Source organism: Anguilla rostrata, chromosome 1, assembly GCF_018555375.3.
Source record: "Anguilla rostrata isolate EN2019 chromosome 1, ASM1855537v3, whole genome shotgun sequence".
NCBI classification, from domain to species: Eukaryota; Metazoa; Chordata; class Actinopteri; order Anguilliformes; family Anguillidae; genus Anguilla; species Anguilla rostrata.
Window position 1 is genome coordinate 56,061,655 of NC_057933.1, and position 15,345 is coordinate 56,076,999.

The following is a 15,345-nucleotide window of genomic DNA, read 5'->3' on the forward strand; positions in this document are numbered from 1 at the left end:
AGCAGGTGTGGACACACACTCATACATCTCGCTCCAGCGAGGCCCTCACCTCATCTGTCATCAGCGTCGCCATGGACCTCCCGATCTCGTGGTACTGCGGCCCTTTGCCATAGGGACCCAACAGCAGGAACAAAAACCTGCCCCAGAGAGACGCGCCATTAGTGAAGCATTTACCCTGCACGTTCCTCACTGCCCTCCTCTGCTGGCCCAACTGCAGTCCCCACTTCAGAATAAGAGCGTTCTAAAAGACTCTGCTCAGAAATGTTGCATTAACTCCATCACGGCTGTTCCGCCTGGCTGCGTGGGTCCCCTGCTAACAGAGCAGGGGGCAGAGGCTGGCGCCACGGCTTAGCGGCGCTCAGCGGACAGAGCGCCCAGCCAGCCGTGCGCTGAGCGCCCGCCGCTGCACGGCGGACCCCGCTTGTTCAGCCACATTCCTCACGCGGCGTTTCCCACGCACCGTCCCGCCGCTGCGCCGCCTCCGCTGTCCAGGGGGGGCGACAGAGAGCAGGGGGGCTGAGCCCTCAGCGCAGGGGACAGGAAGTCGTGGAGAGGCAGAGGGGGGTGAGGGACCGGTGTGGAGGCAGGATTTTTCTGTACCTGGTGGGCACGGGGACCTCCGTCAGGCCCGTCAGCAGCACGGCGGGGGACAGCCTGATGAAGGCGATGATGGGCCTCTCCAGGAAGTCCACCTCCCCCACCAGCACGTTGGAGGCCTCGGCGCCCGGAGGGATCTTCTTCATGAAGTTCATGTCCACCTGCGGGGCGGGGAGCAGGACCCGGTGAGCGGCACAGACTGGCCAGCAGGGGGCGCTGCTGCAGGGATGGGCTCAGGGCAGCCGAGGAACATGGACTCTGAACTAAAGCTGTGATACAGACGGGGAAGCAGGGGGCGCTGTACAGCCAGGGCCAGGGGGTTATCAACTAGACTGAAATGACAAATATAGATATTGGGCAGCAGGGGGTGCTGCAGTGTCAGAATTTATGACAGGGACCAGGTGCGCCCCAACACTGAATGACATTACAGCAGGTCAGCTTTACATTACTACCCTGTGACTTCACATAACACACCTTTAAAGACAGGGGGCGCTGTTAAAGGTCACACAGACCATCTTACAGACCTAGCCTCACTTCTAAAATGCATGTGACATACGCCCCCTAGTGGTAGCGCGACAGCCCAAAGGCTTTTAGCCGGCTGCAGAAACGAGAGTGGGGAAATAGTTGTTTCCCTGGCTAATGGAAGCAGCTGGGATGAGTAAATCACGCTGTGGATGGGAGGGAGCGCGTCGCTGCCAAGCGCGCCATTAGCCGGGGGGAGTTACGAGCGGGAAAGGGGCAGGCGGCCAAAACGCCGGGGATTCTGGAACCGGAGCAGCAGTTTCATTGAAAAACTCGTAAAACACAACTCACAGGCATGTGCATGCAGACGGAACACGCCGGCACCGGTGCTCGCCGCTCAGGTCTGCCCGACAGCAGGAGCAGACACGCTACGCATGCACGCATCCACCGGCAGGGACACACACAGCACCTTCACAAGTGTTCACGTGTAACGCGGGCACAACACGTTGCACAACATCCAGGGACCACACGACAACCCCGAGGGGCGAAAACAGACTTACGCAACCAGATGTGACCACGCTCGCTACACCCCCCCCACATCCTAAAAGCAAGACAAAGGGCGGGGAGACGAAACGGCCGGGAAAACAGGACACGGGCCCAGAATGCGAGCCGTCTGTCTCTCCACAGCTCAGGAGCTCCCTCCTCTGTGAGTCACACCTCTGTCACAGGCAGAGACGAGCGGCCGCACCGGCCGGGCCCTGTCCATCACGCTCACACACACGGCCACCACAACCACTGCGCTCACAGACTGCGCTCACAACCAACGACAGCGACACGACAGCGACCGGGAGTCAGCACGGTTCACAGGGCTTCAAGGAGCGACACACAGACCAAATTTTCACGGTCACGGAACGACAAGGACAGCACGGATTTGATTGGCGGGGGCGGGGGCGGGGGGCTTGGGCGCGGCCCGGAGGAGACTTACTGCCGGCTTCCTGGACCCCCCTCCGAGGGACCCACAACTACAGTGAAAGGTCAGGTAGCAGTCCTACGGGTCCAGGGTGCGAGCCGGGCGAGACAGACACGGACAGGGTCAGATTTATAGTCAAAGCCCTCCAATCACACGCAGGGTCACATCCTTACCATTAAAACCCCCCAATCACACACAGGGTCACATCCTTACTATTAAAACCCTCCAATCACACACAGGGTCACATCCTTACCATTAAAACCCCCCAATCACACACAGGGTTACATCCTTACCATTAAAACCCCCCAATCACACACAGGGTCACAACTTTATTACTCTTTAACATCCTCCGTAATTATACAAAGCTCTTTATGCACATGACTACCACAGACATGTCACCACCTGTAGTTACAGATAGCACCATGTCTTTACCCATACGCCACAGAAAAGACCTATGCCATTTTTACCCATGTCTGCTTATCAGCAGTCACACTGTATCATGGCCAGTTTGAACACAAAACACCCCACAGAGCATGGACAATTCCATACCCATACATACCCCGTACTATAACAGAGTCAGTTCCTCACCCACTTAAAGCACAACATGGTCAGCTCTATACTGCTGTATTACCCACAATACTGTTTAACAGACTCAGCTCTATACTGCTGTATTACCCACAATACTGTATAACAGACTCAGCTCTATACTGCTGTATTACCCATATTGTACCACGGTCAATTTAATACCCATACATACTGTACTGACACTGAAGCATGATCAGTTCTATACTCATATACTACGTACCCCACATTGAACCATGGTCAATTCAATACCCATATATACCGTAAGCACACTGTAACATGATCAGTTCTATATATATGTCCCAGATTATAACATGATGCCCCATCCCCAGACAGACTGCATTTCTCCATAATGAACGCTGTCTCCTCTTAACCCACCGTCCTGGGATTCTGTCAGTAAAAAGCAGGAGGTACAAACTGATGAGTGTTTTTGAGGCAGTTTGTCATGCCAGGCCAATAAAAGCTGATGATTACCCACAGCTAAGAGTGGCCCAGAGCCATTTATGGGCGCGGTTTATTTAATCAGGTACAGAGCGATGATGCAGAGGCCCGTGGGCTGGTCTTTGTCTTTCCAGCAGGTATATCCTAACTTTAGTCTGGGGCTTGCTGGTATCTCAAAGTTTTGCTGATACATCCGAACAGAATAACAACCAATTGGAGTTCATCTTCTCCTCATGTCCACCAATAGGAAGCGGCAGTAGCCCACCCCACTGACGGGACCTTCCTGTGTTTTAGTAGTGTGGTTGTGCATGTCACCCAGAGGTGGCCTAATCGGGAGAGCTCCAGGGTCAGGGGTAGCAGAGGAAGAACCCCACTCCTCCTCCTCCTCCTCACACTCCTCAGCCGGCCGAGCCGTGAGGAGCCCAGCCCAGGGCCGCATCGCTCAGGGCCAAAGAAGGGTGGAAACGGGACCCGCACCCTCCCCGAAGCCCTGGCCTCCCCGCAGGGGCCCCACCCCAGACGCCGCCCGGCCCGTCCAGGAGCTGTGTGAGTGAGGAGGCTGGCCTGCTCCTCAGTGTGAAACGCAAGCCTGCTCCAGCCGCGCTGACCTTTGTGTGCGGCGGCCGCGGCGCGGCGCGGGGCTAAGAATAAGCCCAGAGCGCAGGGGTGTGAACGCCGGCACACAGCTGGGCTCCCCGCGGCTCCCCGGAATGGAGCCTAAAGGTGAGGCCTGTAACGCGAGCAGGCCTTAGGAGAGAGAGAGTGTGTGTGTGTGTGTGTGTGTGTGTGAGCATATGTGTGTGAGTGTCTGTGCGTGTCTGTGTGTGTGTGTGTGTGTGTGTGTGTGTGTGTGTGAGTGTGAGTGTGTGTGAGCATATGTGTGCGTCCGCGCGTGTGTGTACGTGTGCGTGCGCACGTGTGTGTGTGTGTGAGGGTGTCGCCGCTTTCAGAGAAAGCAGGTGTAGTCTCTCATACCTGAAGACACTCATACCTGTGTGGCAGGAGGGAGTTACTGGCAAAGCTCAGCTACTCGACCAGCTTAAGCCACGAAAGAAGTAAATCATGCAGATCTCCAGGAAGTTTCAGAGGAATCGTTTCGAAGCTGCACGCAGCAGCAGAAAGTATGAACACCTCTTACTCAATGTGTCATGTGCTTGTGCAGATCAATCAATACTTCCGATGAGTCATGTGCTAATGAATATTAATGAGCAGAAAGGCCGTAAAGTGGGAGAGAATAGGGAAGCGGCCTCCAGTGGGCGGGGCGGTGGGCCTTACCCTGCTGAAATCCACGGTGCTGTTCTCCCGGCTGCCGTTGTGGATGCGGCTCTCGCTGGGCTTGCTGTTCTCCAGGTTCCCCGGGGCCGACTGCGGGGACGCCAGGAGCCCTGGGGGGAGGGGAGAGAGCGGGTGGGGGATGGGGGGCAGGGAGTCAGACTGCTGCTAGGAGAACAGGGCTGAGGCGTTCGGGTGCGTCTGCGGCGCACATGCAGCGATCACATGCCAGCAAGGAGATGGTGGGATGGCCCAGGGGCTGCTGGGAAACGGTCACACTCTCTGTCGGGCCCTTTCTCAGCGTCTGGAGGTCAAAGGGCAGTCGCGTCTGCGCTGCAGCCCACGGCGACAGCGCAGCATGGAATGTGACAAAGCGGAAGACAGCTGCTGCCCGTCACTCCTGCGGTTCAGATCTTACTGACCGTACTTTAACCCAACACAAAATGCCCCTTAACCACTTCAACCCAACACAAATTGTCCTTAACCACTTTAACCAAACACAAAATGTCCCTTAACCATTTTAACCCAACACAAATTGTCCTTAACCACTTTAACCAAACACAGAATGTCCCTTAACCATTTTAACCCAACACAATATGACAGTGCCCTCCGTCTGCATGTGTTGCGTTTGTTAGCCTCTCCTCTGGCGGCGGTGGTGTGTGACCGCGGGACCGGGCCGGGCGCAGTACGGAGGCAGCTGTGTTAACACACTGCGTTCACTGCGTTTGCAGGTGTTTATTAGCACCTGTAAATATAATAAAGGCACTGATTGGCCCAAGAGCTGAAAAGCACAGGAGTCATAAAAAAATGGAGCCGCGGCTCGCGTAGCACGGCAACCAGACAACAGACTGGAGCATGACGTCAATCAAAATTTACAAAGCAGCGACGGGCGAACTGTTCCCATTACCCCCCCTAGGCCTGAGGTGCAGGCAGTGATGTCATCGCTCACATTCCAGAATAAGCCTCCTGGGCAGAGTGGAAAGTGGGAGGGGCCTCCAGTGACAAGGAAGGTGGGGAACCCGGTGCAAGGGAGACACTCCAGGGCTTTTGGAGGATTACGTAAAGAACACCCTCATACGTGTCTCCCACACACACACACACACACACACACTACCCGAATAATCCTGAAACAAATCCCTAAAGCACACATCTGATCCAGATATCCAACCCCTTTCCTCCCAGGCAGAGCCGCTGCTTCAGTCCCATCCAAACAGGTAGCAGGCAGCCTTCCGGAAGGCGAAGCCGGCGATCTAGGGCTTACCGAGCGCTGCGCAGCGGTGCCAGTGCATGCTGGGAACAGTCCAGCCGCGGAACGCAGCGCACGCGCGCACGCTAGCGGATCAGACCCGCGCGCGGGTAACGCTACACCGCGCTAACGAGCTGCCAGGCACATCTTCAGCGTCTCCGCTTTCTGCTGAGGGAACACGGAGCGTCCCCAACGGGCCGTGAAACAGGGGCACCTTTCGACCGCACCCCAATGAAATGTCACGCCGCTCATTGGCTCTTTGATGGCGTCCCTTGAAAGCATGCGGCGCTCCTGTGACGGGCCTGCTGGGAATGAGAGACGTCCTGAAGCGACCGCGATGCCCCCCGTGACCCGGGGCACTCAGTCACACGGCCAACAGAAATCAGCATGATGTTTTCCATATTACTGAGAAACATCCCCACACCAGTGAGAAGGGGTTTGGTATTCCAATACAAATGACACGAGGAGGAAACTGAAACATACCGTAAAATTCTCAAATAGAGAATCAACATGGAATAATAAATCAATTTCACAACACTGAACTTTCTGAAATATAGAAAAACATTCAAAAATTGTATAGCCTATTTAACATAAAAAACTCAATGTGTAATCTACAAATGACAGGCTACGATACTAAGTAATCAAGCAAAATAAAGACAGGTCTAAGCTTCTGGGTTTGGAACTAAATGATACATGATATAATTTCAGGTAGGGCTGGGCACTAAACCACATGGACAATTAGTGAATGTTTTTTAAGGGTAATAACAATCACTGACGTGGAGTGTGTCGGCTTTCATTTCGTTTTTATTCGTCTTTTTCGTTCTTTAACCATACCTGCCGCGGTAGCAAACATCCACGCTTCAGAAGTTAGGCGAAACGGTTCTGGGGGAAAAAAAGCCCACTTCTATCTACTGGGTGTTGATGTGACAACCACTAAGCAGCAGGGCAGCTTCCGTGCGATTGACAAAAACACATCACACGATCACATGAAAGAAAGACGATGGAGTTCAATAATAGTCAAAATAGTTTAATGCCCAGCCCTACTTCCAGGCATTCCTTAATTTAGAAGTGCAGCAGAGATTGCGTAAGGTTCCACTGCTGATGTCACTTTGCTCTGACACACAAACTGTTTGCTACAGCATATCACGTTTTAAAATAAAAACGGTGCGAGTTTTATTCAAAACGGACAATTCGCCTTCAGTATACATGATAAATTCTTTATAATACAGTTGCAAGGCGTCACTTTTAATATTCATTGGATAATAAACAATAAAATACTGTGGATGACGGTACAGGTAAACCGTGACTGCACACCAGTACACGGTCCCTAAATCAGCAGCGCACCACCCAGCCCTACTGGGACGCAATGCAGAGCCCAGTCTGCCCTTTGCACAAAAGCCTCTGGAAAGTGATCAGGTGTCGCTGCAGGAAGACAGCAGCGTCTTCTCCAGCTAAAATAGACGACCCCTGCCTTTCTGCGTTTCCTATCCAAATGAGCGTCTGGAATTCTCCTCAGCCCCCCCCGCCACCGTCTTCTGCTCTATAAATACACAAACCCCAGGACCGGCCAAACAGAGCACGCTGTCAGCCGCTCCAATGATGACACCACGCAGACACACGCCAGCTCTGGGGCTCTCTCCTGTTGAGGAGTGTGTGTGGGTGTGTGTGTGTGTGTGTGTGTGTGCGTGCTTATGTGCGTGTGTTTCCAGAACATTGGTGAAGTCTGAGTGGCTAAAGAAAGTATATACACAAGATAAAAAAACATTTGCCTTATCTGTTTAGAGAAAGAAACTAAACAGGGGGAAAAACTGGGAAACTAAACAAGGCCACGGATTCTGAGAATGACTATCAACAGTGAGATGTGGACTAGGCTAAAAAATCACCAGCATTTCAACAACATAATCAAGACGCTGAAGGTACAATAGAGATATGAGTTCTGTCACACTAATAAGCCTGTTACTGAACACAGACCAGCAAATGAACACTGGGTGTACAACAACGCTGTGGCAGCTTCAAGCCCATCGGAAATGGCTAATACGTGGCTAATGTATGATGACGCTAGCATTCAGGGCCACGCCCACTCTGTTGAAAACCATGACAAAAAACACTGCAGATGTGGAGAAACAGGCACACAGCACACAGTGAGAAACACCAAGCCTGGGGCATGTGGAGCAGAGGCTGGGAGGAGTGTTACTGCTTACACACACACACACACACACACATTACACATGCACACACACACACACATCATATATCACACTCACACACACACATATAACACACACACACACACACACACCCCCACATAACACACACATATATAACACACATAAACACACACACACACCCATATATAAAGCACACACGACCACACATGCGCACACACACACACATCATATATCACACTCACACACACACACATATAACACACACACACACACAAACACACCCATATATAAAGCACACACGACCACACATGCACACCCACACACATACATATAACACCCACACACACACACTCTGGGGGGAAGAGAAGGACGAGGGATGGAGGAGGATGGAGTCAGTAGGATGAGCAGAACAAAAAGGAAGGGCTAGAAGAAGGGGGGGAGGGGACTGGACCACCCGCATGCTGGCATTAGCATCAGAGCCCAGCTCACACTGGCAGGCAGCACACACGGCCCGTCAGGCCCACATATTTGCCTTCTTGTGGCAGCTGCAGCAGCAGCGAGCGCTCGGGGGGCGGCGCTAGAGGCCGCGCCTCTTTTCCCGGGGAAGAGGACAGGGCCGGCCGCTCGTCCTCCTCGGGCGGGACAACCACCACTTCCGGGATGCCCTCCCACTCGGTGCGGAAGGTCTGCAGCTCCAGGATGTGCTGAACCGGGGGCACGGGCGGGGCCGAGCACCGGCGGGGCAACGGGGGCGTGTTTTGGGGGGTGGCAGAGGCGGAGTGGTGTAGGAGGAGGTTGGTGACGATGTCAGACACTCGGCGACTGCCCAGGCTGAGGTTGGAGACAGAGGAGGCGCGGCGCAGGAGGGAGTTTCGGGAGGCGGACAGACCCTCCCCTGGCAGAAACCAAAAACCACCAAAGAGGAAGAGGGAAGGAGGCAGGAAATGAAAGGAGGATGACAGGAACAAAACACTGAACATGGTTTTGTAGAGAGTACCTGGAGAGCACTGTCAATGCATGCTGGGAATTGTAGTCAGGAATAAGTGAGGTTAGGTGGAAGCAAGGTGGTAGGCAACAATCACTCTCAAGCTGCTCAAGGGTAGATGTGGCACTTGGAGAACACACATGCACACACAAACACAAACGCACATGCACAAACACACTCATGCATGCACACACACAGGTTGTGCAGTGCTTGTGACTGAGCTCACTCCTACATACTCGGTCTCTAAATCCTGACCAGGGTGCATTGCTACACACATCACTTTTTACAGCCAAAGCAAAGCTTCTGTGGCATCAAATTCAATCCTCTTACTAAAAACACCCTGTAAAAATGAAATATTACTTGAATTTTGTAGTATTTTGGCAGCCTGATAATCAGTTGTAATGTTTGAACTGAATGTAACGAACATACAATCAGTGAAACTTGTATATTAATTCTAATACACTTGCTCAGAGAAAAAAGATTTTCACAAGTAATATTATGTTTCATGCACTGACATGCTACTTAATAAATTAGTCTCAGTTTTAGGGAACTGCATTATGACCTCCCAAGTATGCATCAAGCCAATTTCACCATGTTATCTAATAATGCTTGTGTTGCTTTTCTCATCAGACACAGTGGGGTCTTCCTCTGATTGGTCTACTGGCTCCATGAACCATATTTAGGCCAGACACTGGCAATCATAAGCAGAACAAGAGGAGAAAAGCAACATTACCAAACATCTAGTATGAGCCAAAGGCAGCAATACTCATGCACCAATCACAGGCGAGTCAGTTAAATTCTCAGCCAATCAGGCAGCTGTCCATTAACAGAGAAAGGTCAGAAAGCTGCTGCCATTGTTATTTTTAAATTAAAACACAAGCTGTTCATACCAGCCACACTAATACGCACCCAGATTTTTTTCTTTTTTTTTTTTCGAAGATTGAGAAGGGGAGGAGATGGAGGAGGGAAAGCCGAGAGGGAAAACCGAACGAAGAATTTTTTCTTCCGCGTCAATTTATTTAGGCTATTTTGCGGGAAAAAAAAAACAGAACAAAAAACCACCCTCGACTTTCAGAGACGATACCGTAAACACCTTCCCCAGGAAATGTAAAAAGAAAAAAAGATTTAGATTTTAAAAAGAAAAAAAGAGAACAAAAAAAAAAAAAGGTTGAATTTTGAAAAGAAAAAAAGCGGAGTGCGGCAGCGAACCTCACCGTTTCTCTCAAGCAAGTGCGGGTCGGAGTGTTTCTTGCCTATGTCTGCGAAAGAGCGCACCAGCGGGATGCGGTTGCTCAGCTTCTTCTCGTTCTGGTGGTGGTGCCGCTTCAGCATGGCCTCCCGCACCTTCAGCCTCAGGCTGCCGTCCAGCTGCTCCGAGGCCACCATGCTGTCGATGATCATGTCTGCGGGCGCGGGCGGAAGGACAGGTTACGCACCGCGGGGTCCACGAGGTGAGGGATACACGCAGAACTCAGCCAGAGAACAACAGGCGCAACGCTGCGAATGCCAACGCAACAGTGCTGCACCTTCTGAAGGTGCCGGTTACATTTTACTGTGGAAAAACCAGTAAAGCTAAATGCTTTAAATAAAATCTCCTCACTGGGAGTTTATCGAGGACAAATGGACATTTCACACAATGCTGTGTACCCCAAACCCTTCACCATATCACATTACACCTCCCCACTCACAAGTTTGTGCTCAAAACACACACACCATGCACATACACACACCCACACGTAGACACGCACACACACACGCACACACACACGCGTACCTGCGATCTCCTCAATGGTGTTGGCTCTCATGTCCAGCATGACAGTGCCGTTGAGGATGCAGCTGCGCAGCTCGAACAGGCTGTGCAGGGACAGCGTGGCCACGTAGGGCTTACTCCAGCGCTCCCCCCCGTCCTCCACGTCCTCTTCAAACTTCAGCCACCTGCAGCGCACACACACACGCGCACGCGCACGCACACGCACACGCACAGGCTCAAAGGACTGTCAAGACAATTCGTGTGAATCTTCGACTTCTGTATCATGCATTTTATTTTCATAATAAAATGAATTCCATGATTATTGCAGAATAGTGTATGTCAAATGTTAATTTTCAACGCAGACTGTACAGAAATTTGCACACTGACGTCTACTGACTGCATGGTGCTGGACATTAAATGCAGCAGCGATGAGACACTGCAGGAGCATTGGTGCCTGTGTGTGGACAGCCTCACTGCTCTCCTAAATGAAGCTCTTAATGAGTCAGAACGCCTCCTCCACTGAGGAGCGCGTCGCGCGTTTCACAGCTGTGTGACCTCTGACCTGGCCGTCTCCTTCCACTCGTAAGTGTGTCCGTCACGGAAGGACAGCTCGTCCATCTCGGTGAAAAGGTCGTGGGGAATGTGCTCCTCGTCATCGTCCTCTGTCCCCAAGATAAACTGGACCCTCTGGGAGGGGGTGTCTGTGGGGACCACCATCAATGTGAATGGGTTTATTATTATTATTATCATTATTATTATTAGCAGTAGTAGCAGTAGTAGTAGTAGTAGTTGTAGTAGTAGTGTCAGTAGGAGCAGTAGTAAGTATTAGTAGTAGTAGTAGTAGTAGTAGCAGTAGTAGTAGTAGCAACAGTAGTAGCAGCAGTAGCAGTAGCAGTAGAAGTAGCAGTAGTAGAAATAGTACTAGTAGTAGTAGTAGCAGCAGGAATAGTACTATTAACAGCAGCAGCTGCAGCAGGCACCCTTATCCAGCATGTACATTTCTACAGTTTTTGCTATTAGTATACTGATTCATTTTTTTGTTGACTGGTAAAATCGATAACTCCACACATTTTCAAACAGAGTCACATGTAGAATATTCTCTGTGATTCGGTGAAGGGGTGATTCTAGGTCACAGGTGAATGAGTCTTGTTGCTCAGGCAAATGTGCTCAGTCCAGATGTCTCTCAGTGCTTACTGACATTGAGCTTCACAGGCATTAGGTGTCTCACACCGGCCCACATCTCACATAGCATTCCAGCTATCAGGAGTCTTCACGCATGATGCCATATTCATCTGACATTGAGTCTCATTGGTCGCCGGCCCTAGAAAACAACTGTGATGTCAGGGTGTGACTGACAGAACTGGCTGAAGTGACTGAGTCTCCTTCAGGGGAGTGCGATCCAGCTTTCCACCCCCATAAGTAAACGAGGCCATCGGGGCTAAGGACTGCGGGGCGGTGAATGGCATTTCTTTTAACATTTTAAGGCCGGGGCCAGGCCCTCGCGGGTCCCCTTTTATTCGCGTGCCAGCCGGAGGGGCCAGACGCGCGTAACACGAGCGCTACAAACAAAGAAACCCGAGCCCGCCGCCCCCGACGCCGAGCGCCCCCGTCCCGAAAGCAGAGTCCACGGGAGAAACACTAACCCGGGTCACTGGCAGCGCCCCAGCAGAGTGGCACAACGCCTCTGTTATGCCAAGGGGGCTGAACGACTTAAATTACAGTAAGCAATGCCTCTCGAACGCTGGAGTGAGGTGAGGCCTGTCTGCTCAGATGTAAGCATGTTAGTTACCAGTGGCAACTCCTGTAATAAAAAACTGTTTGGCAGGAATGCGCTGGCCCGAGCGTTTGTGTATGTAAAGTACACCTGCTTATCTGCTTCCTTACATACAGTAGCTACTGTTGCAGAGGAAGCTGGGAGAAGGAAAGCTCAGACACGCTGTGCAGTACAGCAGTTCCTTGTTCAAGCCTGAGATTCATGCTGCCCTCTCCCTAAACTATAATAACCCCGCTTTGCTCCTTGAACAGTATATACTCCCTCTGCCCTGCTAAAGAAAGGGCTCCACGCCTCAAACTTTACATAAGACGGCCAACAGTTCCTTTCAGGGTAAAAACAGGCACTGGACAGACACCGTTCGGGGGGCCTTTGGTTACATGAAGCGCCGTCCCGATCGCAATCTGAAATCTGGCATGTCCTTTTCTCGGCCCATCTGGCCCCAGCTGGAGCGGTTTGATTTTCACGCTGCTTTGTGGAGGCCCTTTGTCATGGTAAATAAGCCTCGCTGCTCAATCAAGGCTCAGGCAGAAGGGGGGTAAAGGGCTTTGTAATTAACAGACCCTGCAGTAATGGGGGAAATCACTTTGGGGGCACGAGCGTGAGGCTTGAGGAGCGAGCGAGCGCGCCGGACCGGGCGACGCCCCGGAGACACGCGCGAGACGCGGCCGCACGCGACCTCCACCCACGGACCCCTCTCCCGCACCGCAGACCCCTCTCCCGCACCGCAGACTCCTCTCCCGCACCGCAGACTCCTCTCCCGCACCGCAGACCCCTCTCCCGCGCCGCAGACCCCTCTCCCGCGCCGCAGACCCCTCTCCCGCACCGCAGACCCCTCTCCCGCACCGCAGACCCCCTCCCGCACCGCAGACCCCTCTCCCGCACCCCGGACCCCTCTCCCGCACCGCAGACCCCTCTCCCGCACCACAGACCCCTCTCCCGCACCACAGACCCCTCTCCCGCACCGCGGACCCCTCTCCCGCACCGCCGACCCCTCTCCCGCACCGCCGACCCCTCTCCCGCACCGCGGACCCTCTCCCGCACCGCAGACCCCTCTCCCACGCCCCCTCCCCGCGGACCCCTCTCCCGCACCGCGGACCCCTCTCCCGCACCGCGGACCCCTCTCCCGCACCGCGGACCCCTCTCCCGCACCGCGACCCTCTCCCGCACCGCGGACCCCTCTCCCGCACCCGGACCCCGCACCCCCCCTCCGCACCCCGGACCCCTCTCCCGCACCCGACCCCTCCCGCACCGCAGACCCTCCACTCTCCCGCACCGCAGACCCCTCTCCCACGCACCTCCGCAGGACCCCTCTCCCGCACCCGGACCCCTCTCCCGCACCGCGACCCCTCTCCCGCACCCGACTCTTCCCGCTGACCGGCCAGCACCACAGACACCTCGCACGCGAGGACCTAACGCACCGAAAGCCTGAGCGTCCCCGCACTGCAGACCCCTCCTCGCCCCAGACCCCTCCGCCCTGGACCTCTCCCGAGCAGGACCTCTCCGCACCGTAACTCTCTGATGGGAGACCCCAGCAGGAAAGCAGAGAACTGCTTTGAGACCCCTGCTGAAATCCTCTTCCGCGCCGGCTAAAATCCTCTGCATCCGTGGAGTCCTCTGTGGTCACGTGCAGTTCAGCTCTGTGTCTTCAGCAGCAGCTCTGTGTTCAGGCAGTCAGCTCTATGGTCTTCAGCCAGTCAGACCTGTGTTCAGCTCGCAGCTCTCTGTGTTCACCGCTAGTCAGGCTCAGTGTGTTCAGCTAGTTCAGCTCTGGGTTCAGCCATCAGCTCTGTTGTTCACTCAGGGCAGCTCTGTGTGTTCAGTCAGTCAGCCTGGTGTTCAGCTCTGTGTGTTCAGCTCAGTGTGTTCAGCTCAGTGTGTTCAGCTCAGTTCAGCTCTGTGTGTTCAGCTCAGTTCAGCTCTGTGTGTTCAGCTCAGTTCAGCTCAGTGTGTTCAACGCAGTTCAGCTCTGTGTGTTCAGCTCAGTTCAGCTCAGTGTGTTCAACGCAGTTCAGCTCTGTGTGTTCAGCTCAGTTCAGCTCTGTGTGTTCAGCTCAGTTCAGCTCTGTGTGTTCAGCTCAGTTCAGCTCTGTGTGTTCAGCTCAGTTCAGCTGTGTGTTCAGCTCAGTTCAGCTCTGTGTGTTCAGTGCAGTTCAGCTCAGTGTGTTCAACGCAGTTCAGCTCTGTGTGTTCAGTGCAGTTCAGCTGTGTGTGTTCAGCGCAGTTACTGCATGCAAGCTGGGAGAGAGTGACAGACAGTGGGATAACACTGATAGCCTTGCTTTCATTATTGCCTAAATCCAGGAACAAACTGCAACTGATCTGAGCCTCAGAGGGAAAAGCAGCCTGGAAAGGTCATGAGACATCGCAGCTTGATTAAACAGTAATGACAGACTCTAATTAAAAGGGGATTACATCACATTAAAACACTGACAATGAGCTCAGGCACTGTGCGTGTGTGTGTGTGCGCACACTCGTGTTTGCATGCGCGTGTGTGCGTGTGTGTGTGTGTGTGTGTGTGTGTGAGAGTCTGTGTGCGTGTATGTGGGTAAGCGTGCGTGTGTGTGTGTGTGTGTGTCTGAGAGTCTGTGTGTGTGTATGTGGGTAAGCGTGTGTGTGTGTGTGTGTGTGTGTGTGTCTGAGAGTCTGTGTGCGTGTATGTGGGTAAGCGTGCGTGTGTGTGTGTGTGTGTGTGTGTGTGTGTGTGGGTGGGTAAGCGTGCGTGTGTGTGTGTGTGTGTGTGTGTGTCTGAGAGTCTGTGTGTGTGTGTGGGTAAGCGTGCGTGTGTGCGCGTGTGTGTGTGTGCGTGTGTGTGTGTGTGTGTATGAGGGTAAGCGTGTGTGTGTGTGTGTGTGAGTCTGAGAGTCTGTGTGTGTGTGTGGGTAAGCGTGTGTGTGTAAGTTTATATACACGTGTAAGTGTGTGCTTATGGCGTTACCGTATGTGGGCGACTCTCTCCCATCCTCACGGTCAGAGCCTCGCTCTTTTCTCTTGCGGTGATGCTTGTGTCCACGGTGACGATGTCGGCGCCTACTCTGCTTCCCCAGAGGGACATGAACGCCAACATACACCGCCCTGTGACCTAGAGCAGAGAGAGGGAC

The 15,345-nt window shown here is 53.2% G+C and overlaps 1 protein-coding gene across 7 annotated transcripts in view; it reads right to left on the reverse strand.

Moving 5' to 3' along the window:
• slc4a7 (solute carrier family 4 member 7) overlaps window positions 1-15,345 on the reverse strand; it is an 82,477-nt gene that overhangs the window by 17,969 nt on the left and 49,163 nt on the right. For 5 of the 7 annotated variants that reach the window (XM_064343492.1, XM_064343502.1, XM_064343520.1 and 2 more), the window contains exons 3-9: window positions 15,183-15,326; window positions 11,036-11,174; window positions 10,498-10,658; window positions 9,938-10,126; window positions 4,328-4,437; window positions 601-758; window positions 50-137 (exon numbers count right to left, since the gene is read on the reverse strand). In XM_064343492.1, coding sequence (XP_064199562.1) covers window positions 50-137; window positions 601-758; window positions 4,328-4,437; window positions 9,938-10,126; window positions 10,498-10,658; window positions 11,036-11,174; window positions 15,183-15,326 — 989 coding nt within the window. Of the gene's footprint in view, window positions 1-49; window positions 138-600; window positions 759-2,044; window positions 2,108-4,327; window positions 4,438-9,937; window positions 10,127-10,497; window positions 10,659-11,035; window positions 11,175-15,182; window positions 15,327-15,345 lie in introns of all 7 variants that reach the window. The other 2 variants (XM_064343537.1, XM_064343511.1) reach the window with 2 other exon arrangements.